This window comes from Idiotropiscis lumnitzeri, chromosome 2 (genome assembly GCF_059441095.1).
Source record: "Idiotropiscis lumnitzeri isolate Australia: NSW breed Sydney's pygmy pipehorse chromosome 2, RoL_Ilum_1.0, whole genome shotgun sequence".
NCBI classification, from domain to species: Eukaryota; Metazoa; Chordata; class Actinopteri; order Syngnathiformes; family Syngnathidae; genus Idiotropiscis; species Idiotropiscis lumnitzeri.
This window is the reverse complement of record NC_142392.1, coordinates 16,845,841-16,873,289: the sequence shown is the minus strand read 5'-3', so window position 1 is coordinate 16,873,289 and position 27,449 is coordinate 16,845,841. Positions and strand designations below refer to the sequence as shown.

At 42.6% G+C, this 27,449-nt stretch overlaps 3 protein-coding genes across 3 annotated transcripts; 2 read left to right on the top strand and 1 right to left on the bottom strand.

The window, feature by feature from the left end:
• Window positions 1-609: 609 nt before the first annotated feature.
• LOC148341842 (uncharacterized) lies at window positions 610-1,735 on the top strand. The gene has a single exon (XM_088287968.1). The coding sequence runs from the start codon at window positions 1,001-1,003 to the stop codon at window positions 1,733-1,735; it is 735 nt and encodes a 244-aa protein (XP_088144094.1). The 5' UTR covers window positions 610-1,000.
• Window positions 1,736-2,928: 1,193 nt separating this feature from the next.
• LOC148341841 (uncharacterized) lies at window positions 2,929-5,522 on the top strand. Its single transcript, XM_088287967.1, has 3 exons — window positions 2,929-3,075; window positions 3,309-3,461; window positions 4,271-5,522. Exons 1-3 carry the CDS (start codon window positions 2,929-2,931, stop codon window positions 5,354-5,356), a joined length of 1,386 nt encoding a protein of 461 aa, XP_088144093.1. The 3' UTR covers window positions 5,357-5,522.
• Window positions 5,523-7,636: 2,114 nt separating this feature from the next.
• LOC148341840 (uncharacterized) lies at window positions 7,637-20,810 on the bottom strand. Its single transcript, XM_088287965.1, has 5 exons — window positions 20,434-20,810; window positions 17,707-19,236; window positions 8,526-8,737; window positions 8,127-8,198; window positions 7,637-7,693 (listed from the first exon to the last, which is right to left on the bottom strand). Exons 1-5 carry the CDS (start codon window positions 20,555-20,557, stop codon window positions 7,637-7,639), a joined length of 1,995 nt encoding a protein of 664 aa, XP_088144091.1. The 5' UTR covers window positions 20,558-20,810.
• Between the last annotated feature and the right edge of the window lie 6,639 nt (window positions 20,811-27,449).

Here is a 27,449-nt window from a genome sequence, read left to right as displayed (position 1 = left end):
TGTACTTCCGGGTCATCTTCCGTGTAAACAAACGCAGCAAAGATGGCGTGTGTTCACCCGTGGGCGAGTTTAATTGAATTTTACTTTGAAATTGGCTTGAAATACAAAGAAATAAAATCAGTTCTGGATATTAAGCACGGTTTTCAAATAAGTGAAAGACATCTGAAGCGAGTGCTAAACAAAAAAGGATTATTTCGTCGTAAAACGTTCACTGACTTGTACGGAGCCCCTTAGGGGACACGGAAGAGAAAAAAAAAAACTTTGCGTTCCCTGCAAAGATTGCGTTCCCTCGCAAAGTTTGCGTTCCCTGGCAGACTTTGCGAGGGAACGCAAAGTTGTTTAGTTTTTTCTTAGAGTGAATGTTTTTTTTTTTTTTAATGCGCGTTTATGTACTTCCGGGTCAGTTTGCCTACCCTTGCCTTGAATGCGCGGCTGTTCAAGAGACGACAGTACGTTGGAGGCGGCACTAATCATGGAGGAGGGCTTGGAACGTTTCTTGCAGTCAAGAGATGTCCCTCACGGTGACATTATGCGCATGAAAAGCGACAAGCAACATACAATCTCTAACATAATTCCTTAATAATAGCAATATGGGTCCCTACTGTTAACTTTCCGTTTTGCATAATACTAGCGTGCAAACTGTTTACCTCTTGAGTGTCAAGAAAAGCATAAATTTGATTGACTATTATTTTAGTAACTATTTTTTAGTAACATAGAGGTAAAAATACAGTGTGAACTTAACTGGGGGAGGGGTGAAGCCAGCATTTCTATCTAGTCTAGCTGCACTGTTAATGCTCTTATAGTATTGAAGATATTTAACACAAATTAAAAACTACGTTACAAAAATAGTAAATGTACTGCCACTTCCAGATGTTTAATATTGAATACATTTAATTATGACTGCTGTGTGCCATTACTCATGTGAATATATACAAAATACGTTATTAAGTAAGTAAACATTGCAAGTATTTATTCTCATATTTCATATTTGCAGGTTGACATGGCAGTAATTTCCCTTTTGACTGACGAGCAATTGGGCAAATATATCACTTCCTACGGTGATCGAGTAGCTGTCCTTTGCTTTTGTCGACAGAAAATGCCCAGTGCTGATAATGAAACTCTCATACAGACATTAAGGGACAAAATAAGATCAAGGAAAAAAGGTGTACTGAGTGGAACTCCAGGTGTGCTCCAAAACCACGACAGGGGAATGGCAAGAGAAAAAAAAATTTCTGCGGAAACGAGTTGCAGGAAGATTGAAATAGGATGGCTCCATTTTTATGGCAATGAATACCATCAAGTTAGGACAACCAATGGTGGAGGAACAAGGCATGCCATTATGGAAAAAACAGCAACTGTTGCTCAGATTTTGGAATTGGGAAAAGAGTTATTTTTCCCAGATGGAAGCTCAACCAAAGGATCAGTTGGTGACTTTACTTTTGAGGTATGTGACTTTAAAAGAAATCAGATTACTTTAGATGAAACGGTTGGCAGACTCTATGAAAAAAACAAACTGAAGCTGCTGAGATTTTACATTTGCACAAAAGAAGTTCCTTCCACATGTCAAGTGGATGAACACAGTGAAGATACTTTATCTGTCACCAACATGAAGGGAGGACTTTCACAGTTGAATGAAGATGGATCTCACCTTAACGGAGGTGATCTGTATAGAAATGGACTGGATCACGGACACTCATCTGACAGTGACGTAGGCGAACAGGTTTGTGCCAGTTGATGCATTATTTGTTATGCTCGATTTAAGTAAAACAGAAGTGAAGTCTTTTTGCTACTCAAAAAACAAAAACATGTGTGCCAACAATGAACTTGTTTGCTAAAAAATGCATCACAAAGACTGAGGGAAAATTCACAGCTATTTAATACTATTTCTAATGTGTTTTATCCTAATCTGTAGTGTTTGCCCAGCATTTAATCAGAATAAAGTGCTTACCATTAGATGATTTTAAATTGTTGCAGACAATTGTTTTAGAGTTCACTGTATTTGTTGCAGAGTTTGCAATTACAAGCAAGGTGTGGCGGTTCGGGGAACCGAGTGGAGTGAAAACAGGACCCAAAAGCAAGCGTGGAGAGGAGAGGAGGTTTTATTGGTATGATAGGAGGGGAAGCAGCGAGTTCGGGAGCCGGGGAAGGGTGGCTGGTGGAGGAGCGACGCGACAGGGCAGACGAGCCTGCAGCAGCGGGAGAAGGCGGGCCGGTGACGGCGCAGCGGGAGCGGTGAGCGGGAGGCAGACAGGCGCTGTGGCGGGAGGAGCGCGGGCGAGGAGATCGGCGAGGCAGGGAAGATGCCGGCGAGGAGGCGGAAGCGGTGAACGGCAGGCAAGCAGGGTAGGGGCGGCCAAGGTGCAGGCGGCGGTCAGGAACTCGACGGTAGGCAGCAGAGGAGCGGGCTCGGACGGGCGCTGGGCGGCTGGAGGGAGAACGAGGACATTCAGAGGTTAACGACGAACGCATGTCACGGCAACCAGGCGAGAGCAAGGTGAACGACGACATGAGCCAGGTGCCACGGTTGGTCACGGGATAATCCGGCGTCTGGCTCCTGGCAGCGCTGAGCTTTAACCCTGCGGTGATTGCTGTTGATGAGCTGCAGGTGCGCAGGAGCCGACGCCCTCTCAAGCCGGAGGCGTGCCTGGCTGGAAACTGCCGGAGACCTGAAAACAACAATAACCTCGCCAGGCCCCACAAACCCGAACCCCCACACAAGGTTAAACAAACAACGACGACTTTCTGAGAGTGGGAGAGCAGAAGAGGCAGGAAAATCCCAACCATCTTCTTCAACCTCAACAGCAAATAATGAAACAAACATTGGCCAGGGGAAGGAGTCAGACGTCAACACAAACGGACAGGATGCAGTTTGGATTAATCTCCCAAATTCTAAAGACTTCCCCTGATGCTTGCTTTGAAATTATGGACATGACCAGAGCAGTTCCGAATGGATTCTCACAAACAGAGATGGAGTACAGCTCCCCCGACACTTTTGAAGAAGCAGATACAGTTGAATGGGATCCAGAGGACAGCCTTGGGAGAATATATCAAGATGAGTCTGTAGTAATTGTTGGGGTAAGGTAGAAATACTAATGCAGGTTTTAAATCATTTGAAAGAGTGGATTAATCTGCTAATTAAAGTCTGTACATTTCATACTGTCATACTTTTCTTTTTCTGAAATATATTGAGATTTTGGGGGCGTTATAAAAATATGTAAAATTCCATTTTAGAAAGACTCAGTATACAGTAAATAACAGCGTAATAAATTGTTTGACAAGGCCATTAACTTGAGGTTTAACGAATAATACGTTTGTCATTTAATACATTGTGTTCAATTAATTCTTCAGAGTTCTGGGATGTAGGTGGGACCGAACAGGCTTCACAACCTCCTCTCCCTCCTGCTGCTAATGACCTGCCTTCGCAAGTTGGACAGTCCACTCAACAAGAGGTGACTGCACAGGTAGGCTCCATTGCAAGTTACCCCAAACACACTCTCTAAACTACTGACTTATTTTACACAACTGTTAAGTAATATAATATCGTATTTTGTCATTTAATGGTCCTACAGTTTACATTTACAGTTTCAGGGATTGAGGGGAACATTATCATGGAGAAGCAGCATTCAGTTTTTGTGCGACGTCACATATATAAAACATACTTCCAGAGAATTGCAAGAATGCTTAAGGTGTGAATTTCTTGAAAACAAAAATATAATTTCGGAAATGTTTGTTGTTAAATAATCTGAAGCAACACTTTAATTTTAATCCTTAACATAAATTTTAAGTTGACTATTTATAGTAGTTCTGTTGGTTTTTGGGAGGTAGGGGCCAGGTCAGAGGTACAACCATTCGATTCCCACTCCATCCAATCATGTGTCCTCCACAGCCACTCACATTAATGTATGGCTTGGTGTGAATGTTTGGTGGTGGTCGGGAGGGGTCGTAGGCGCACACTCGCAGCTACGCTTCTGTCAACCTGCCCAGGGCAGTTGTGGCAAATACGTAGTTTAACACCACCATCGTGTGAATGCATGAGTGCATGAATAATGTATTCATTGTGAGCACTTTGAGTGTCTGGTAATTGTCCAGAAAAGCGCTATATAAATATGATGCATTATTATTATTGTTAGGTTTTTACTTGCATTATAGGACACATAGGATCAGGCATTATTTTGATACTCACACAATTATCGTCAAAGTTCATTTCACATTTCACCTTTGCTTTGTTGACTAAACAGTATTTTTGTTGTTTGAATGTTTATTCTTTCAGGACAGTGGACCAAATCAAACGCAAGACGTGCTCTCAATTTCAAGCAGTCTCCTGTCCCCGACAACCTCACCTGACAACCATAGCGATCCAAGGACTACATGGCATGCATCGATTTGTAGGATAAAGATTGTTGATGATCTTTTGTCAGTGTTTATGGACAGTAGTATAATGGAATTCAATTTAAAGATTAAGTTTGTAAATGAAAAAGCTATTGATGATGCTGGCGTGTCAAGGGAAGGTTACACTGCATTCTGGGAAAAATTTCTTGAACAGTGTGAGGGGGAAACAGAGCGGGTTCCAAGGCTGAGGCCAGATTTTTGTGAGGCTGAATGGCAAGCGGTTGGCCGGATCTGGGTGAAAGGGTTATTAGACCATGGTGTCATGCCAGTGAGGCTATCAAAAGCTTTCATGTTAGCCTGCATCCATGGCATTGACTCAGTTGATGTAGACATCCTTACATCATCATTCCTTAACTACCTTCCTCCCATTGAGAGATCAGCAGTTGAGAAGGGCCTCCAGGGCACAATAGAGGAAAGTGATGAAGAGGACTTGCTTGATGTATTTACAAGAATGGGTTCCCATTTCCTCCCACCAAAGACTAGCTTACAGCCTGCCATTCAAACATTGGCTCATAAAGCCCTTCTACAAGAGCCCAAGTTTATACTTGATTGTTTCGCCACAATAATGATACTTGTGCATCACAAATTACCAGATAAGCGAAGTGTGTTGTCCCTGTATGACTCCAAGAAGGCCACAGGCAAAAAAGTGTTGCAACTGCTTAAAACAACAAAGATGGTGATGTCTCAAGGAGAGCAAGCAACCTTTAACTATCTCCAACGTTATGTAAAAAATGCTGATCAAACCAAAGCTGAAAAAATCCTGCGTTTCTGGACTGGTTCCTCTGTCATCTGTGTTGACAACATTCTGGTATGCTTCAATAGTGAAAGTGGACTGAACAGAAGGCCTGTTGCCCATACCTGTGGAGCCACACTTGAAGTACCATGCACATACAGCTCTTACCCTGAATTCCGCACAGAGTTTGACAACATTCTGTCCAGTAACTACTTAGAAATGGACATTCTTTAAATCTGACACCATGCAGAGAGTAGGCTTTTCTGTTTGTACATTAATACACTGCCATAGTTTCCACATTTTCTGCTCCACTTATTTTTATGATGGTTCCATGTTAGATGGAGCACTATCTTATTTTTGTGTGAGAAGCGGGGTTCATCGTGGATTGTTCACCAGACCAGGACCAGGAATGTGGGAGAAAGTTGGAGCACATGGAGAAAACCCACATGATCAAGAGAACATGCCAAATGCCACGCAGAAGGCTGAAGACTGGATTTGAGCATGCAACTTTTTAGGTGGATGTGATAACTTCTCATCCTGTGCTGCAGTTATATACATTTGATTTGATTAATTTAGCTTTGAAAAAGGCATGTTGTACGAGTGATCATCACGTTCCACAATTTTGAGGTCCTTTTGTGTGTGAAGTTGGCTTGTTCTTCCGATGATTGCATGGCTGTTCTACAGGTACTCCGGCTTCCCTCCAAATTCCCAAAAGTTCCCTAATTAAGGTCCGTTGAAGTTTCTAAATAATAATTAAAAATAATAATTGGGGGAAAAAAGATGTCCCAAGACTCACAACACTTTTTTTAAGACCCAGAGTTGCCCATCAAGGGTCGAATGGTTAATTGCTGTTGATATGTAGTGTTCATACATTCTAAATTGTTAAAAAAATATTTGCTCTGTTACGAGAGTTTTTCCAGTTGCCATTCCATTTGCATCCAAAGGCTGTTCGTGAACAGATATCCTAACGTTGCCTTTCTGTCAGGTAAATTGATGTTTGTAAGAATTTGTGATTGCTAATAAAATTTGTTCTATTTCAGTGTAACATATTGCATTTTTTAAACACATGACACCACCTGCTGACCAAAGCAAGGAGTGACAATTATGTCATCATCTTTAACAGGCAAGTTTCTAAAATCTCAATTAGGATAATACAATACTACTTTATTTAAATAGCGCATTCCACAACAGCTGTCTGCAGAAATATTATTTAACATGCAGTTAGGTTCAGAAATTGTGGCTGAAGTCAGTGACCAAGACAGAAAGTGTATGTCATATTTTAATTTGAATGTAAAAGAAAATATGGATACTGTTAAAAAGGTCAGGTTGTTTTGTAGTATGCCGTTGTAGCACCCTCTGGTGGCTCGCCTGTTCATACAATTGAATTTTAGATGGGCATGTTTTTAGCCACCTATTTTAGGACCCACGAAAGGTAACAGACAAGGGATGTACAGTCATTCTCTCCGAAGCCATCCAACCACAAGGTGTGCGTGCATTAGCATAAACCACACACACAAACACATCCATATCGAAACAAATTAAAGATTACATGGACCAAACTGGTTTGATTATTCCTCTTCTGGACAATATTGTGTTCTAACTGGACATACTGCAGCGGTTATCAACTCCTGAAAATCAGTCCTACAAGCAAATATTTTACATGGTCCTTCGAGCCGGATTCGATAATTACTGCAGACAACGATGTCCTCTCAGGAAGAAGTACAAACCAGACCTAAACGTTTAACTCACCCTCCACACTACTTAAAAGACTATGATGTTACAACTGAACATCACGAGAATGACTCTGAACATACTCAACTAATGGAATCTGTAAATGAACAAGAATTTTCTGAAGACAGTCCAGCGGAAGAGACCATAATCTCCTGTTTGACATACGATCAGTCAATACAACCACCAAATAATCAAGAAGCAGTACAAATGAGTGGTGAAAACAGTCTTAGAAAAAAGGAGTCATCACGCCAATGTCGTCGTGAGTCTTCAAGTCCACGTCAGCATCGCCGTGAGTCTTCAAGTCCACGTCAGCATCGTCGTGAGTCTCCAAGTCCACGTCAGTATCGTCGTGAGTCTTCAAGTCCACGACAGCATCGTCGTGAGTCTCCAAGTCCACGTCGTCGTAAGTCTTCAAGTCCACGTCATCGTCCTCATCCACACCGTCGTGAACCTCCAAGTCCACGTCATCTTCATCAGCAACACCGTCGTGAGTCTTCAAGTCCACGCCAACGCCGTCGTGAGTCTTCAAGTCCACGTCAGCATCGTCGTGAGTCTCCAAGTACACGCCGTCGTAAGTCCTCAAGTCCACATCAGCATCGTTGTGAGTCCACAAGTCCACGTCAGCATCGTCGTGAGTCTTCAAGTCCACATCAGCATCGTCGTGAGTCCTCAAGTCCACGTCAGCATCGTCGTGAGTCCACAAGTCCACGTCAGCATCGTCGTGAGTCTCCAAGTCCACGTCAGCATTGTCGTGAGTCTCCAAGTCCACGTCGTCGTAAGTCTTCAAGTCCACGTCATCGTCCTCATCCACACCGTCGTGAACCTCCAAGTCCACGTCATCTTCATCAGCAACACCGTCGTGAGTCTTCAAGTCCACGCCAACGCCGTCGTGAGTCTTCAAGTCCACGTCAGCATCGTCGTGAGTCTCCAAGTACACGCCGTCCTAAGTCCTCAAGTCCACATCAGCATCGTTGTGAGTCCACAAGTCCACGTCAGCATCGTCGTGAGTCTTCAAGTCCACATCAGCATCGTCGTGAGTCCTCAAGTCCACGTCAGCATCGTCGTGAGTCCACAAGTCCACGTCAGCATCGTCGTGAGTCTCCAAGTCCACGTCAGCATTGTCGTGAGTCTTCAAGTCCACGTCAGCATCGTTGTGAGTCCACAAGTCCACGTCAGCATCGTCGTGAGTCCCCAAGCCCACGTCATCGTCATCAGCAACACCGTCGTGAGTCTTCAAGTCCACACCAACGCCGTCGTGAGTCTTCAAGTCCACGTCATCGTCCTCATCCACACCGTCGTGAACCTCCAAGTCCACGTCATCGTCATCACCAACACCGTCGTGAGCCTTCAAGTCCACGCCAACGCCGTCGTGAGTCTTCAAGCCCACATCATCATCGTCATCGTGAGTCTTCAAGTGCACAACAGCACCGTCGTGACTCTCCAAGTCCACGCCAACGTTGGTGTAAGTCTCCAAGCCCACGTCTCCGTGCTCATCAACATCGTCGCGAGTCTCCACGTCCACGTCAGCATCGTCGTGAGTCTCCGTGTCGACGCCGTCGTGAGTCTCCAAGTCCACGCCGTCGTGAGTCTCCGCGTCCACGCCTTCGTGAGTCTCCAAGTCCATGTCGTCGTGAGTCTCCAAGTCCACGCCGTCGTGAGTCTCCAAGTCCACGTCGTCGTCCTCATCAACCTCGTTGTGAGTCTTCAAGTCCACGTCAGCACCGTCGTCCACATCATCGTCGTCGCGAGCCTCCAAGTCCGCGCAGCCACCGTAGTGAAGCTTCAAGTTCGCGTCAACATCTTCGTGAGTCTGCAAGTCCTCACTATCACCGTCGTGAACTTTCAATTTCACACCATTGCCAGCGTGACCATGAGTCTCAGAATCTACGTGAATGCCGTCATGAACTCACCCAGCAGCGTAATAGACAGTATTATTCTCACCACCAGCATCACTATGAGTCAGGCGATCAAAGACGAATCATGTCCACCTACATTGATTCAAGCTACAACACACAAAGTGATGGTCCAGAGAACAGATATGACCCCCCTAGATACAATACACGCCAACGTACATTTTCACCACCTCGTGGTGAACCAACATATCGAGGGCCAACTCCTACTATTCCCCATTTTGTAAATGAAGACCCACGAGAGTTCACACGTCTTAGGGTCGCACTCGATAATCTCCTGCCACGGGATGCGACAGAACAATTTAAATACCAGATTTTACTAGATCATCTCAGGCTAGAGGAGGCACTACTTATAGCCGATTCGTACTGTAGCAGTCGTTATCCATACAGTGACACTATGGATGCTCTTAATGAACAATACGGTCAGCCCCATCAGTTAGCACTGAAGCGTATCGCCCAGCTTATGGACGAACCGAACATCAAGAGCGGTGACATAAAATCATTCCGAAAGTTTGCTCTAAAGGTTCAAGCCCTAGTGGGAATGCTGGACCAGTTGGGCGACATAGGCCAAACGGAGCTAAAATGTGGATCACATGTCACCCGAGTATTAACTAAGTTGCCGCATCATCTCAGAGCAGACTTCAAGAGACATATTAACCCTCTTAGAACCCCCATCCCTACCTTAGTACACTTATCAGATTGGCTCGAATACGAAGTCAGGGTACAAGACGATAGTATGCAGTCCCCCCAAACCGCCAGCAGAGACCGCCCTTTCACCAAGAAAGAGCAAGCACTAGGGGTTAGGCCTAGAGGTACATTTGCCCTCCTTGGTAGTGATCATAATCAAATAGAAAGCACAACAGTTACATGCGAACCCGAAGAAACTACAATAGAACCAAAGAAATTCTGCCCATTCTGTAACACCACTCAACACTATCTAAACCAGTGTACAAACTTTAAGATTCTCACAAAAGAGCAAATTAATAACTGGATTAAGACATACAAGAGGTGCTGGAGATGTGGGCGTAACCATTTCTCATCACAATGCACTTTAAAGGCAAGATGTAATAAATGCAAAGGGAAACACTTGGAAGTGCTTCATGAGGTAAATGCCGGTGAATTTCCCACTCCCACATCCATCCATCCGATCATGGCCGACAGCCCCCGTGCAATAAATTCTACCGCCGAAACACTCTATGTGGACAGACCAATTGGACACAATAAAGTGCTGCTCAAAATTATTCCTGTCACCCTGAGACATGGAGATGCATCACTCGACACCCATGCTGTGCTGGATGATGGATCGGAGCGTTCTTTTCTACTTCACGAGGCAGCTCAAGCATTAGGTATCCTGGGGAGCCCGGAGGACTTACACCTGCGCACTGTACGGCAAGATGTCTGTATCATTCATGGTGCCTCTATGTCATTCACAGTGTCCTCAGCGACCAATCCCAATTATAAATACCAAATACAAGATACCTTTACAGCTAAAGAGCTATAGCTCTAGGAAGTCATTCCTACCCAGTAGCCGCCCTCAAGACGAAATATCATCACCTGAGAGAGTTGCCAATCCCAGAAATAAATAATGCACAACCACTGCTCCTAATAGGGTCGGACCATCCACACCTCATCCTACCAACAGAGCGTGTCCGGCGCGGACCACTTGACGGTCCAGCTGCAATCAAGACAGCGATGGGCTGGACCCTGCAAGGCCCTTCCAGGTACCTGAAGCATTCCCCCCACTCCGCGCAATGCCATTTCACCTCCACTCAGCCACCCCAAGCCAATCTTCTTACTCATGTCGAACGTTTATGGCAGTTGGACATCTTGCCTTATCGAAGTGAGAGGGTGGTTACCAGGTCCAGGGATGACACTGAAGCACTCGAGACGTTATCCCAAAAACCTGTCAAGGGTGACGTAAATGGTGCCTCCAGATATGCCACACTCTTGTCGTGGAGAAAGAATCTGCCACAGCTGGTCGCACCCAAAGAAGCTGTTCTACCTCATTCACGCAGTATGGAGAAAAGGTTAACAAAGGATAATAGTAAGTTGATAGCTTATAAAAACGAGATCAACAAGCTACCCACCTTGGGATACACCAAGAAAATCACACCTGACGAAGTCGATTCCAGCAAAGGTTGGTACATTCCCCATCACACGGTAATGCACAATGCCAAAAACCGAATAGTGTTTAACTGTTCACTCAAGTATAAAGGACTATCACCGAATGAACATCTGCTGCCCGGCCCCAGACTCACCTCAAGTCTTTTGGGGATCTTGTTGCGGTTCAGAAAGAATATGGTGTCCATTAGCAGCGACATAAAGGGAATGTCCCACCAGATACGTCTCCTTCCCGAAGATTCAAGTCAAGTCAAGTCAATTTTCTTTGTATAGCCCTTAATCACAGACAGTCTCAGCTTTACATAGCCACAATCGACATCCCCGATCTTAACCCCCAGGAGGGCAAGGAAAAACTCACAAAACCTCATTAGGGGAAAAGTGAGAAACCTTGAGAAGGGACCACAGATGGGGGAATCCCCCTTCCAGGATGACCAGGCTGCAATGGATGCCAACTGGGCAACATTTGACACATACAATGATGCTATGCAATAATAGATGAGATAATATAAGAGTCAATTGAATGAAGTGCTGCAGGAAGATGACTTCAGTGGAGTGGGTCCTCATCCAGGGCCGTAATCTCCATGGCAGCATATCCGAGGATGAGCCTTCGATCTTGTACCGGTCAGTTGGTGTAAATTCAGTACAGCCACTTCCAAGTGAATCGCCATCACCTAATTCGGGGAATTGGGAACAGAAAAGAAAGAACAGAAATAGCAAACAGGCCAACAAGTAGTTCAATGAAGTGCTGAAATATAAGGAAATCAGAAAAGGCGCTGCATGAAGACGACTTCGGCAGAGCAGGTCCCTTCCTGGTTCGTCAGTGCCGTAATCTTCAAAGCCTGTCCCCATCACCTAATTCCCAAGCAGGCGAAGAGGGGGCAGAAAAGAAAAGAAGCGGCAGTAAACAGGCCAACAAATAATTAAATTAGATGCTAAAGTATATAAATAAATTGATCAAATGTCGCGCTGCAGGAAGACGACATCACTGGAACAGGTGCATGCCCAGTTGGTCAATGCCTTAAACTTCCTAGTGGGTCACCGTCACCTAATCCCCCAGCCGGGGGAAAAGGGGGCAGAAAAGAAAACAAAAGAAAAAAAAGCGGCAGTAAACAGGCCAACAAATATTTCAGCTAAATGCACAAGAGTATAAATGCGTCTTTAATAGTGTTTTGAACATTTCTACTGAGGTGGCGCCTCTAATATCTGAGGGAAGTGCATTCCAAAGCATTGGTGCCCGAATAGAGAACGCTCTAGAACCTGCGGACTTCTTTTTGGCTCGCGGGATCACTAAAAGACCAGCATTTTGTGAGCGAAGGTTTCGGGACGGAACATATGGTACCACGAGGTCAACGAGATAAGAAGGTGCTAAGCCGTGCAATATTTTAAAAGTAAGTAGCAGAACTTTAAAATCACATCTCAAGTGGACCGGAAGCCAATGCAAATTGGCTAATATCGGGGTAATATGATCAAACTTTCTCGTCTTAGTTAAGAGTCTAGCTGCTGCATTTTGAACTAACTGCAGACTTTTAATACTCGACATGGGGAGACCCGAGAGCAAAGCGTTACAATAGTCGAGGCGAGACGTAACAAACGCATGGATTAAGATTTCCGCGTCACACGTTGATAGAATTGGGCAAATTTTAGCAATGTTACGCAGATGAAAAAACGCAGTTCGAGTAATATTTTTAATGTGCATTTGAAAAGACATAGTTGCGTCAAATATAACACCGAGATTTTTTGTTGAATCCTTTTGGATAATATTACATTTATCGATATTCAGAGTGGTGTCTTTGAAAAGGTACCGATGACGCGCTGGTCCAATGATGAGCATCTCGGTTTTATCTGAGTTAAGACGCAAAAAAGAAGATCAGTCGTACCTGAGATTTCTCTGGCGGAACACAGTGACTGAACCCCCTGAAGTGTACCAGTGGTTAGTTCTGTTGTTCGGAACCGTCTCAAGCCCTTGCTGTGCTACGTTTGCTTTGCAAATGCATGTGACAAATAACAGTCAACCTAATGAAGATGTGCGTGCGGCAATTGAGCGTTGTCTCTACATAGACAATTGGCTGAAAAGTTTACCATCAGTCGAGAAAGCTAAGTCACTAGCCAACAAACTACGAGATTTGCCGGCAGAAGGTGGATTTGAACTCAGGCAGTGGGCAACCAGTCACCCAGAAACGCTTGAACACCTTCCCGTTGAGTGCGCATCGGAAAGTACAAAACTTTGGGTCACTCAAACCCATCATGACCCATCTGACATCGCAGATCCCGATCCCATTACACCAAATACACTCTTGACGGGGCGGCATGATTCATCTCTGCCACAGGTGGTGTACCCCGAATCCGATCTTCTGAGCAGGAAGCGTTGGAGACATGGCCAAATTCTCGGTGACCAGTTTTGGAAATGCTTCACACAAAATCACCTGCCCGCCTTACAAACTCGTAACAAATGGACAGAGGACAAGGATGACCTCAGGGTCGGAGCTGTGATGATGTTGGCGGACCCACAGTCTCCGAGAGCCCTTTGGCTTGTCGGAATAGTTAAGACTACTATACAGGAAAGAGACAATAGGATCCGACCGGCAGAGGTTCGCGTGAATGACAAAATTTTCGTAAGACTGATGTCTCGCCTCATAAAGTTGCCCGCCTTTCCACCAGAAGAAGACAATTAACTGGCTTCAAGGGATACAAATCTGCTTCTCAGATTTGGGGGTGGCTGTTAAAAAGGTCAGGTTGTTTTGTAGTATGCCGTTGTAGCACCCTCTGGTGGCTCGCCTGTTCATACAATTGAATTTTAGATGGGCATGTTTTTTAGCCACCTATTTTAGGACCCACGAAAGGTAACAGACAAGGGATGTACAGTCATTTCTCTCCGAAGCCATCCAACCACAAGGTGTGCGTGCATTAGCATAAACCACACACATACACACATCCATATCGAAACAAATTAAAGTTTACATGGACCAAACTGGTTTGATTATTCCTCATCTGGACAATATTGTGTTCTAACTGGACATACTGCAGCGGTTATCAACTCCTGAAAATCAGTCCTACAAGCAAATATTTTACAGTTATATTATTCTTTTCCACTATATTCATGATCGTTTTCTTGTCCAATTGTTCGATTTACTATAATGACTTTTACATTTGTCTAATTGTTGTATTTTCTGCAGTTTGCAATAAAGAAAAAAAAAATAAAATAAATAAATAAATAACGAATGCAGGGAGAGAGCCAAGATGGCTGCGGCGTAAGAGAACGTATGTTGTTCAGATAGTCAAGGGGTTTTGTGATTAACACCAAGTTATGTAAGTACAAGTTGATTTTTTTAAGCTTTCACGCATCCAACCTTGTATTTTGAAGTGAGACACGTTTTTTTTGGATGGGAAAGGGAGTTAAAGGGAAGAAAAGGAAGAAAAGCAATAACTTGTCGACCGCGGAGTCCTCAGTCATGCCCAGCGACGACACAACTGCCGCGGTAACAATGGAAGAAGTTGATGGAAATATGGAACTTTCAAGCTTTAAAATGCCCCAGAACGGTACTCCAAAGAAACCGGCACCGAAAAGAGCAAAGCGAAGATGAAGGTGGTATACTAGCGGCAATTCAGGCTCTATCTGCTAAACACGATGAGACCTTTCAGAAAATTTCAACCATTGAGAAAACAACGGTGGCCACTTCACAAGAGCTTGCAAAACTAACTGCGACAGTCCAACAACTAACGTTAGATGTTAGACAACAAAAAGAAAAAGGAGTACAAATGGAGAAGGAAATTAAGAAACTCCAGGCTGAAAATAAACTCCTGAAAGCAAGTATTGCAGAGAGCCATCGCTACAGCCGTCGCTGGTCATTGAAGATTCACGGAATAAAGGAAGAAGACAACGAGAATATCAGGTCCAAAGTTATCACCATCCTGCAGGGAACTGCACCATCCACCCGAGGTTGCTTGAAGGAGGGGATTGACATAGTTCACCGCATTGGACAGAGACGTCCAGACGGCTCAACTCGCTCAACTATAGTCCTGTTTGCTTTGCGACGACACCGGGATGCTGTTTGGAAGGAGGCGAGAGGTTCCAAGTTTCTTCTTGACAACAAGCTGAGGATCACCGAAGCTTTGTCCCCAGAGGATAAAGCTTTGGCCTTTGGTTCAGAAAGCAAGAGAAAGAGGGGAAAAAGCTGTTTTCCGTGGTCCTTTCGTCTTCATAAATGGGAAGAAGATGGACTTTCCACAGGTAACTTAAAATAAATTGGTCTTTTTGACTAAAGTGGGCTAATCCGGAACAAAACTGTAGAATGTTTGAGACTGTGCAGACTTTCATGGGACCCCTTTTGGAGACAATTATTATTTAATGTGAACTTGATTTTAAATAATTCGTTATTTTAATTATTTGGTTGTTTAATAGTTTATTTATAATTTATTTAATTTCTACACTAGTATATTTCGAATACAAGGTTGTTTTGAATTTTATAGAAAAGATTCGTTTTGATTACAAAAGGTTCCTTATATTTATGTGCGTGTATGTGTGTTTGTTTGTTTTTTTTTTTTATATATCTTCTGTCTTATTTATATATATTAATATACACATTTTATTTAATTATTATTCATTTATTTATTATTTATTTATTTTCTTTTTATATATTTATTTATTATTACGAAACTCTTTTTTTTCTACAAACCATTCCTATACTTTGTTGCACTAATCACTCGTCCTACAACTGTCTGACATCTTCAATCACTAAATAGTCTACACATACTTTAGATCCTTTATTCTTCAAATTTGTTTAACTCACGATTGTGCCGTGAGAGCAAAATGTTCTTTTACTAAATGCTTAGATAATTTAAATGGTTGTTAATCGCCACCTCTTAAGATCTTTATTTTCTAAAAGCGCATTTCTTGTCTGGTATTTCAAAATTTCAAGTGTTCTACTCTGTTTTCATGGATCATTTGTTTAAGTCTCTTAATGTTGTGTCCTTAAATGTTAAAGGTCTGAGGGATATTACTAAGCGTAAGGCAATTTTTTTGTTTTGTAAAAAATCAGAAGCTGACTTAATTTTACTTCAGGAAACACATTCTGGCGAGTCAGACGTTAATTTTTGGAAAACACAATGGGGAAATCTATCTTATTTTAGCCACGGCACTAATCATTCTGCAGGGGTCTTGATTTTCTTGCATAAATTCAAGGGAGAGGTTCTTGAGACAATATCTGCTAGTGATGGTAGATGGATTCTGTTGATAGTTAAACAAGACAACGCTAAATTTATCATTTGCAACATATACGGATTTAACTCTCACACTCTTAATAAAAGATTATTTGAATTAATAAATTCAAAATTAAAGGACCTCAACAAAAAATATCAAGGAGCTGTCACTATTCTCTGTGGAGATTTTAACGAGTGCCCAGACGACACAAAGGATCGATATCCTCCTAGATTATCCCAGAGATCAACAAATAACCTTCTGTCATTACTTTGCTCTAATCTCTCCCTGACTGATGCTTGGCGATTTTTTTTAACCCCAATGTGGTGGAATTCACTTGGTGTAATAGAAATGCAACACTGAAATCTAGAATAGATTTATTTTTAATATCTATTCTTCAATTTGTAAAAGAAGTTCATCATCAATATGCCCCATTAACAGATCACATGCAAATAATTTTAAAATTGGGTAAAACCCAAGAAAACTGTTAGGTTGAAGATATATTTTATCCCATATTTTACTCTATTAGTATTGCAAAAGAATTGTTCCACAGCGTGACCTATGTTTGACCATATGGATGAGAAGACTTCACAGAGAAGCGGATGCCTGAGGACTGGATCAACGTCTGCAACATCAAAAGAGGTGTGCCGAGACACACCTCTGAAACAAAAGGACTGAGACATTTAGTACCAGAGCACTAAAAGGCATATCTGCCTTTTCAATCAGTGGATGACTGCCATTGATGTCTGTCTTTCCTCTTGTGTCTGAGATGTTTACATATTCCTGCTGGTGCGCCCCCCTTCATCCCTTAGTGCAAATACGTTGTATTGTTAGGGACTTCCCTAATAAAATAGAGGGCTCGGCGGAGTGTGCTCCAGAACGAAGTTGGAGATGTAACTGAGCACACCTCCGTTCGTTCTCCTCGCGAGTAAAAGATCAACTCTTGTCTTCCTTCCATTCATTTAGCCTTTGTTCAGTGAATGCTTAGGTGATTGAACCTGACAGTAATTATTAAATGCATCTGAGGGGATATTTGAAGAGTTTGAGTTTTGTTCAATGGACCATACATATACGAGCCAGCCAAACACAGCGAGAAAACCAGCGCTGACTCCAGTCGCCATCAAGTTGCCAACTCCTGACATTCCAAAACCATTGAGAGAAACTGAGACGATTTGCGTTTCTCTTTCTGGTTCTTTTTCGAGTTCAACTTCTAGTTCAGTTTTTCACCTTTTCACACAGCGTAATGAAGGCCAGTTGAGCAAGTGGAACAAGTAATTTTATTGATAGTGGAAGGCACCGATTTCATAAGCACCGTTTCTTCTCACACCTTTTCCATTAGGTACGATTAAAAAGACGACTGAAAAGCAAAACGTTAACAAATGTTGCTCTAGGCAAATGCAATTAATTTCATTTACATGTTTGATGTTAACACAAAAAAAAAAAACATCACTCAGACACAATGGTTCTTCTGGCACTGATCACATTGGCTTAATGTCAATAAAAAAGCTTTGCAAAATTCAATACATCATATTTTATTCAAAATCACATTTACATCTTACCACAAAGAGTCAGTTCCTTCAGTTTTTTTTGTCTTTTTTTTAAGCTTGAACGATCGCTGCAATTCTCACCAGCACAATTGTGTCTCTCAGCACTATGTTTAGTGGAGAATGTTTTAGCACAAACACTGCAACTGAATGGCTTGTCTCCACTGTGCGTTCTTGTGTGGCTTTTTAAATTTCCCTTTTGAGAGAAGCATTTTCCACAAGCAGAGCAGGAAAAGGGTTTTTCTCCATTGTGCTTTCTTGTGTGGTTTGTTAAATGCGGCTTTTGAGAGAAACTCTTGCCACAAACTAAGCAGGAAAAACGTTTTTCACCACTGTGTGTTTTTCTATGTTTTGTTAAAGCAGAGTTGTCAGAGAAGCATTTTCCACAAACGGAGCATGAAAAAGGTTTTTCCCCACTGTGCGTTCTTGTGTGGCTTCGTAAATGCGACTTTCGAGAGAACCTTTTGGCACAAACTGAGCAGGAAAAAGGTTTTTCTCCACTGTGTGTTCTTGTGTGCCTTTTTAAATTTGACTTTTCAACGAAACTCATGCCACAAACTGAGCAGGAAAAAGGTTTTTCTCCAGTGTGTGTTCTTGTGTGGATTCCTAAATATGACTTTTCAGAGAAGCTTTTACCGCAAACCGAGCAGGAAAAAGGTTTTTCTCCACCGTGTGTACTTGTGTGCCTTTTTAATTTTGACTTTTCAACGAAACTCATGCCACAAACTGAGCAGGAAAAAGGTTTTTCTCCAGTGTGTGTTCTTGTGTGGATTCGTAAATATGACTTTTCAGAGAAGCTTTTACCGCAAACCGAGCAGGAAAAAGGTTTTTCTCCACCGTGTGTACTTGTGTGGATTCGTAAATGCGACTTTTGAGAGAAACTCTTGCCACAAACTAAGCAGGAAAAACGTTTTTCACCACTGTGTGTTTTTCTATGTTTTGTTAAAGCCGAGTTGTCAGAGAAGCATTTTCCACAAACGGAGCATGAAAAAGGTTTTTCTCCAGTGTGCGTTCTTGTGTGATTTATTAAATCAGACTTTCGAGAGAAACATTTACCGCAAACCAAGCAGGAAAAAGGTTTTTCTCCACTGTGTGTCCTTGTGTGCCTTGTTAATCGTGACTTTAGAGAAAAGCTTTTACTGCAAACTGAGCAAGAAAAAGGTTTTTCACCACTGTGTGTTCTTGTGTGACTTGTTAAATGCGACTTTTGGGAGAAGCTTTTACCACAAACTGAGCAAGAAAAGGGGGTTTCTCCACTATGTGTTCTTGTGTGCGGTTTTAAAGACAGCTTTGAAGATAATGAGTCAGTGTGACATGCCCTTTCACCTTTGGCTTGCCCATCATCATCATCAGGAGAGCGTGATAATGTGTCCTCATTATGTGCTTGTGATGGCGCCCAGTGGTCTTCGTCACCTTCTGTTGTCACGTGATAACTTGAACTGCTGCTTGGAGGCTCCGCCCCTCTGTTGTCCTCACTCTCATCCTTGTTTGCATCTTCACTCTTTATAGGGACAACGTTCAGTGGTGACTTGTTGACCTCCTCCTCCTCCTCCTTTTTGATGCGAGTCAAGTCTGGCTCATCTTTCACAGAACGGAGATCGTTTTCACTGACGTCTGCAGGACACAAAAAGACAAATTTGGTTTGGTCAAGTCAAACCTCAGGCGGCGACTTTGTCTTATATTGTTTCTACATGACTTGTGCCTGCCGCACACGGAGCAATGCGTGCGACCCGGTGTTAAAGAAATTAAATTTGTCATGTCATCATGTTTCAAAACTATGCTTACAGGTTAATAGAAGGTCACAAAAACATGGACCTCTTAAACCGGAAATACGTTAGTTCAGTCGGAACAGAAGTGTCTATGCTGGCAGTTTAGCAGGAAGCCACAAAATCAAATGCACGTCTTGAACCGTGTTCGACGGGAAACCGTTTAGCAGAAGTGTGACCCAAAGATGTTTTGGAAGCTGAAACCGTTAGAACAAAAGGAAGCGTGTGGACGGGTGTGATAAAGTCAAAATGTGTCCATTCTGTTTGAGTTTGCATATTCAAATCTGCTTCAATAAAAAGCCACATGAGAGAAGAAATCTTTGGCTTTCACTCTGGGAACTAAATGTTCCTGGGCTTGTTGGTAGAAAAGGGGGTTGTGATGTTCTCACTTTTTAAGCCCATAGTAAGCCAAAGATGCAGATGCATTCCTTCCAGCATGCGCTTGTTCAATGATGAGATCCGACCAACCCTGGATGGATGCATTTAATGCATTTTTAAATGTTTGGATGAGGTGAAACTATGCACACGTGCACAAAACAGTGCAGGGCCACCCGAGGTTCATTGACTCTCACCCGACCAAGCCAGTACAAAGTTCATAAATAAGACCAATACGTACTTGATTTTTTTTTAAAAAAACTTAATATTTTGTGTTTTATCCACTAAAATTGATCAACCGCCATTGATGTTTTCGCCGCAGTGTGCACATTTTTTAGAGTCAGGCAGAATTCTTTCCGTAAGGAATTGCTTCAACAAGATATAAAAACCAGAAAATGTAAAATGTTAAATAATCAGTTCAAATTTTATTTAAAAAAAACATGGAATTCACCCCCCCCCTTATTGGTTATTCTTTGGCATTTATTTTCTGAACTGATTTCATTTGGCAAAAACAAATGTTCAGCAGACCTGCAAGTAAAAGGCAATATTTAAAAATAAAGCGGCAATAACCTTGGACGCATTTCCCCAAACAACTTTATGTTGTGATGCATATGTTTAACGACAGAAAGTCGTTCTTTAGAAAGCAAATGAGAGTAAGACGGGTACAAACCTGCTTTGATTGGCACAACACGAGGCTGGTTGCAACCTTCGCCCAGCAGTGGAAGATGTTGCTCGGACTCTTCTTTTATTCCACAAAGTTCCTCTTTGTACTTGGGTGTCGTTCTTGCACACATTTTTCAAACGCCAATCTCAACAAATCCGCACTCGATCTCTGCTTGGCGATGAGTCATGTGCCTCTTTTCGTTAGCGGCTAGCTAGCTAACAAGCTAAGCTAACTACGCCGAAAAGGATCAACGAGCGAAGATGAGGTTATCGGGACACAAAGACTTAATGAATTATGTCGTAGTCCTTTAGCGTAGCACTGGACATCCTGTGAGAAAATTACAGTCAGTTCCACACTAAATCAGAAGAATTTAGTGGTGGGTGTTTTTGTTCCGGTGTGGACGGGTCGGTGGATGTGGTCGATGTCTTGTGGAAGCTGCGCGCTTGCTAATGACGTCATGCTTTAAGCGCGTATTTTTCAAATATATTTCTTTGCTTCTGTGTTTGTTTTTACACCTGGCTGTTCTATTTTAATATATATATTTTTTATATAATATTTTATTTCGGTTGATTAAAAAAATTAACAAAATAACTAAATTCACGCCACATTGGTGAGTCATCTCTCGCGTCACTTCCGCCTATGCCCCGAGAAGCCGCTGCTGCTCCTGCAGTGGGACGTTTACGATTCTCTGACCGATGCTGCGGTTCACTCGGGCTGCAAGATTGTATGAATATAATGTCTGCATATACTAGCAATGCCTCTCAATTATTTCACGCCGGCCCCTACCAAGAAGAAAAAGATTCGCTCCCCCCCACCACCAATTTTTTTTCTGTCTTTGTATCGTGATGTTAGATTGTCAATAAAATATCCCTTAACTAAGCTAAATTGATAATATAATTTTGAGAATTATTATTGTGAGGATCTCGAAACTCAGTACTCTGTTGTGCAAATATTGATGAGATGATAAATATTTACTCATACGTTTTTTGTAAAATCTTTATTCACAAAAGCAAACCAAACACATTTATGAATACCAAAATCCATGCGATGCATCTAATTTGAAATACTTAGCACCTGCCATGTCACTCAGGATTTCTTCACGCTTGGGAATCTGATAATGTTCTCTTATATGAAACAAATCAGTGCCTACCTTCTGCCAGGGAGTTGTGGGAAGGTCAGCTACCAGCATTGGCTCTTTGACTTGTTTGTGTTGATGTTTTTGGCAAACTTGGCATTTTTAAATCATTTCTTCGATGTCTTTGTTAATGCCCGGCCAGTAGATGGCTTCTCGTGCTCTTCTCTTACATTTCTCCACTCCCAGGTGTCCTTTGTGAAGACGCTGAAGCATGTCCTTGTGCATAGCTTGTGGAACTACAATCCTGTCCGTCCTCAGCAGGAGGCCGTCCGCCATGCACAACTCCGCTCTCATAGGGTAAAACTGAGGGCAGTTTCCTTTTGACCATCCATTGTTCATACATTGTGACACTTTGTTCAAGACTGCGTCCATTGCCGTCTCTGCAACAATTTGTTGCAGCATAGCGTCAGTAGCAGGAAGTGCGGCTGTGACCATGTTAATGTGAGCCTCAGCCTCCTCCGCCGTAACGCAGTCCTTGATGTCACTGTTAGGGTGCGGCGCTCGGGATAACGCATCAGCAAGCACTATGTATTTTCCAGGCGTGTATATTAGCTCAAAATCATAGCGCTGCAATGTCATCATCATGCGTTGAATTCTGGGCGTCATGTCATTGAGATTTTTCTTTCTAATTGAAATCAGTGGCTTATGATCAGTCTCTGCTATGAACGTGGGCAGTCCATAAACATACGTGTGAAATTTGCCAAATCTAAACACTAGACCCAGTGAGTCCTTTTCGATCTGAGCAGAGCGTTTTTCAGTCTCTGACATTGACCTGGATGCATAGGCTACAGGTTGCCATGTGTCTCTCGCCTTTTGCAGCAGTACGGCACCTAGCCCATCTTTCGACGCATCCGTGGAAATTTTGGTTGGTTTTGATGGATCAAAGTAGGAAAGGACTGGCTCAGTTGTTACAGTTCTCTTTAGATCTTGCCATTCTTTGTCATGTTTTGTTGTCCACTCAAAGACTATGTTGTGATGCAGCAGCAAACTTAGGGACTTTGACTTGAAGAGAGGTTTGGAATGAACTTGCCCCGGAAGTTTATCATCCCCATTGCTCGCAGAAGTCCTTTTTTCTCAGTTGGAGCTGGCATGTCCGGCATTGCTTGCACTTTGGTTCTGTCTGGCACCACTCCATCTGCTGTGTCAATTCTGTAACTCCAAACAGACATTTCAGAAATCAGAAATCCCTTTATTGACATTGTACTCAAGTGTGCAACGAGATGAGAGATTTCTCTCGTTTTAGTTTAAGTCCATTCATTTTAACTCTTTGTAGCAGTTTCTCAAGTCTCTCATTGTGTTCTTGTTCTGTGTTCCCCCACACAACCAAATCATCAATGTATACACGGGTTCCTTCCAGACCTTCTATGATTGACTCCGTAGCTCTGTGAAAGATCTCAGGCGCAGACTTTATGCCAAATGGCAGTCTCAGAAAACAGAAACGCCCAAATGGTGTGTTGAAGGTGGTGTACCTGCTGCTTTCGGTGTCCAGCTTGAGCTGCCAAAATCCATGCGATACATCTAATTTGCTGAAGAATTTAGCACCTGCCATGTCACTCAGGATTTCTTCATGCTTGGGAATTTGATAATGTTCTCTTATCATGTTTTCATTCAGATCTTTGGGGTCGAGGCAAACACGTAACTCTGGGGAGTTTCTCTTTTTAACACACGTGATGGAATTTACCCAGTCGCTGGGTTCTTCCACTTTCTCTATGACTCCGATCGGTGCCATTCTGCTCAGTTCCTTTTTTAATCTCTCTTTGAGAGGGGCTGGAACTCTTCTTGGGGCATGTACTACAGGTTTAGCATCTTCCTTGAGCTGTATTTTGTAAGTGTAAGGTAGCGTACCTTGTCCTTTGAAGACAGAAAAGTATTTGTTCACTATACTCTTACTACCTTCACTCTGCAACACTTTGTTGTTCTTATTGACATCCTTGCTGTTGATTTGGTAAATTCTTTTTACCAATCCAAGATCTTCAGATGTCCTGTCTCCAAGGATTGACTTCAGTCCACTTGGCACAATTGTGAACGTTAATTTGTGTTGTCTTCCCTTTGCTGTCACTTTTAGCCTACAACATCCCTTTGTTTTTATTGACTGATTGTTGTAGGTTTTCAATTTCACGGCCTTGTCTGTGACTCTTTCCGGTTGTGGTTTCAAGTCTTTTTCATTAATTTTGTTTGCTTTTGCTCCTGTGTCAATTTTAGAAGCAAATAGTGTCCCATTGACAAGCAGTGGTGCAATCCATTTATCTTCTTTTACTGCATTAACAGCTTGCTCTGGGTCTCCTCCAGTTTGTTGTTGCACATCGCTTTCGTCATATGACACGATTTTGATGAAAAAAGTGTCACTTAGGTCATCACTATCATCTGTGTCTTCCTGCACGGTGTGCACTTTCTTCTTGGTGTTGCACATCTTAGCATAGTGATTTTGCTTTTTACACTTAGCACATGTTCTCCCAAATGCAGGACACCGTTTTGGCTCGTGCATTTCTCCACACTTTTTACAGCTGAATGGAGCTTGATCATTTTCATTGTTTTTGGTCTTTTTCTTGAATCGCAGTTTACCTTTGCTCGTCACTGCCTTCACGGACTCTGTTTTTTCATAAGATGGCGCTGCTTGGAAAGTTAGCACGTGCTGCTTTGCTAGCTCGTTAGCTTGGCAAGTCTTTATTGCACTTTCCAATGTTGGGTCGGCTTCCCTCAACAGCGTCTCTCTTAGTTTCTTTTCGTTAGTCTGATCCCTTATGATTGAGTTTTTCAGATCACCAAAGTTACAAGACTTAGCTTTAATTTTGAGATCCGTGGGGAAATTGTCAAAGGACTCACCGGGCTGTTGGAGTCTTGAACGAAACACGTATCTCTCATAAGTTTTGTTTTTCTTAGCTAGACAGTGTTCATCAAATTTTTGTAGGACCTTTTCAAACTTGTCTTTATCTTCGGGTTCATTGAATACCTCGATGGCCTCGGCTCCGGCATTGGTTCGCAAAAGGGCTAGTTTTCTTTCGTCCGTTCTGTTTCCGACTCCCACGGCAGCAAGGGAGAGCTGGAATTGTTGCTTGAAAGCCGTACATAATTTCAACAGGAGGTTCTACTGTCAGACCCAAAGTGTATCCTCAACCTGAGCTTCATTCTGTCTTAACTGGGGCCGGTCTGTCATCACTACCAGCAGGTGTACAACGTGAAACTATTCCAACAATACAGTGTGACCAAGCTTCACCAACAACCTGATCGTTTGCTTACAGCACTGGAGAAGCAAAATGAAATTACATCTTCACTTTTCTAACAACAAACACTTTTGCTGTTACCCAAACGAGATTTGCAAGTTTTTGATGGAGATCCATTACAATACCTAAGTTTCATAAGAGCCTTTGAACACAACATCGAAGAAAGAACTCCTAATGTCAGGTTCATTCACCTAAGCATTCACTGAACAAAGGCAAAATGAATGGAAGGAAGACAAGAGTTGATCTTTTACTCGCGAGGAGAACGAACGGAGGTGTGCTCAGTTCCATCTCCAACTTCGTTCTGGAGCACACTCCGCCGAGCCCTCTATTTTATTAGGGAAGTCCCTAACAATACAATGTATTTGCACTAAGGGATGAAGGGGGGCGCACCAGCAGGAATATGTAAACATCTCAGACACAAGAGGAAAGACAGACATCAATGGCAGTCATCCACTGATTGAAAAGGCAGATATGCCTTTTAGTGCTCTGGTACTAAATGTCTCAGTCCTTTTGTTTCAGAGGTGTGTCTCGGCACACCTCTTTTGATGTTGCAGACGTTGATTCAGTCCTCAGGCATCCGCTTCTCTGTGAAGTCTTCTCATCCATATGGTCAAACATAGGTCACGCTGTGGAACAATTCTTTTGCAATACTAATAGAGTAAAATATGGGATAAAATATATCTTCAACCTAACACCTAATCACAAGGACTGTTTGTACTACCTCGAGCAATATACCAGAGGCCAGTCCCTGGATCTGGTCCGAAGCTGTCAGCATCTGCCACCTTCTCGTGGATTCATTAAAGCGAAGGCTTTGCTACAAGAACATTTTGGAGATCCGTTTAAAGTAGCTTCTGCATACATGGACAAGGTACTTTCATGGTCTTTGATAAAGGGAGAAAATCTCAAGGCGATGCAGGCCTACAGTTTATTGCTTCGTGAATGCTGTAATTCAACGGGAGATTCTGTAGGTGACCTAAACGTGCCCACCAATATGCAAATTATGGTTAAAAAACTGCCTTACGAGCTTAGAGATAAGTGGAGAAGTGTGGTCTGCCATCTGCAAGAAACATACCATCGCAGAGCCACATTTCATGACATTGTGGAGTTTGTGGAGAAGCAAGTTAAGATTGCATGTGACCCTCTCTTTGGAGATATACAAGATTTACCTGCAACAGGAAAAAGAGTTTAAAGCTGTGACATTTCGGACTGGTACGAAAGCTAAAGGGAGTAGCTTTGCCACTACATGTGGAAAAGAAAATGGAGCCTGTAAATAAAATGGAGAAGAACTGACCTGTAAAGGCATGCTTGTTTTGTGGAGCTGGACATTCTTTGGATGTTTGCCTTCTATTGGATAAAAAGACGCAAGTCGAAAAGATGTCTTTTTTGAAGGAAAAAGGAATGTGCTTTGGTTGTTTGTGCATTGGGCACAGAAGCAGAGAATGCAAAGGACGTTTGGTGTGTAGAGTATGCAATAAGAAGCACCCTACCTTGTTGCATATTTATTCCCAAACGAAGCAAATAAGTTCAACACAGGCCGATGTTGATTTAGAAAGTGTCAGAGACGGACGGTGCTGTGGTGTCAATTCAGTCCAGTGGCTTGACTGGGATCGGTAAACAGGACTATGTGTTATCAATACTACCCGTCCAGGTGAAATCCAAAAGAGGTAACAAAACTTTGTCTTCTGTTGGGTACAGAGGCGCGCAGAACTGTGTTGAGAGGGCTTTTGTACTAGATCTCCTGTGAGGAATCAATCGGCTCCTGTGTGAAGTTGCCGGCTTCCTGGTCATCTTTCTCTCAAAACGAGCGCGCATAATTGTTGGATGAATGTCGGTCATGTTTGGTTCACCATTAATGGAGTCAGATAATTAATTCGAATAATTTGGTAAAAGTTATGCTACAGACTTAGAGTTAAATTCCAACGGCACCAAGAGAACAAAAATAATGTACTTGCTTATGAGGAAAGGTGAACAAATTCAAAATCTTTGACTTAAACAAACTTGTGAAACATTAATGTCTATTCAAGACATGAGAGAGGCAATTAACCTTGAACGCATTTCCCCAAACAACTTAATGTTGTGATGCATATTTCTAATGATAGAAAGTCGTTCTTTACAAAGCAAATGAGAGTAAGACGTGTACAAACCTGCTTTGTGTAGTAGCACAACACGAGGCTGCTTGCAACCTTCGCCCAGCAGTTGAAGATGTTGCTCGTTCTCTTCTTTTATTCCACAAAGTTCCTCTTTGTAATTGGGTGTCGTTCTTGCACACATTTTCAAACGCCAATCCCAACAAATCCGCACTTGATCTCTGCTTGGCGATAACTCGTGAGCTTCTCTTTGTTCGACGAGACGAATGAAAGATGGCGTCTTTTTTTTCAAGTAGTGCTGAATAGATCTCCTGCGTGAAGACTGCAGTTTGTTCAGCACTCAAGCGGAAGAATAGGACACACCCCGCTGTGATATGATTGGCTGCTGACTTTGTGGAGCACTGTCACCAACTCACCGACAGATGTCGCCATTTGCGATGCAAATAATTGTTATCTTCTTCTAAACATTGTAAAAACGTACGATTTGAAAAAAGAAAAAACGAAAGATTTAAACCGTATGCATTTGACCAAACATTTTAGTTCCCAAATATGAACTTGAGAGATGTATTGAATTTTACT

Excerpts from the sequence above, each read along its gene's own strand:
- LOC148341842 (XM_088287968.1), top strand. The coding sequence starts at position 1,001 with ATGGCAGTAATTTCCCTTTTGACTGACGAGCAATTGGGCAAATATATC.
- LOC148341840 (XM_088287965.1), bottom strand. The coding sequence starts at position 20,557 with ATGTGTGCAAGAACGACACCCAAGTACAAAGAGGAACTTTGTGGAATA. Across the intron at positions 8,199-8,525 it reads AGGTTGATGAGGACGACGAC|GCTCACGACGGTGTTGGTGA; the intron begins GTGGACTTGGAG and ends GTGGACTTGAAG. Across the intron at positions 7,694-8,126 it reads GTGTGGATGAGGACGATGAC|ATGACGTGGACTTGGAGGTT; the intron begins GTGGACTTGAAG and ends TTGCTGATGAAG.
- LOC148341841 (XM_088287967.1), top strand. The coding sequence starts at position 2,929 with ATGACCAGAGCAGTTCCGAATGGATTCTCACAAACAGAGATGGAGTAC. Across the intron at positions 3,076-3,308 it reads AGTCTGTAGTAATTGTTGGG|CGTTTGTCATTTAATACATT; the intron begins GTAAGGTAGAAA and ends TAACGAATAATA. Across the intron at positions 3,462-4,270 it reads AACAAGAGGTGACTGCACAG|GACAGTGGACCAAATCAAAC; the intron begins GTAGGCTCCATT and ends TTATTCTTTCAG.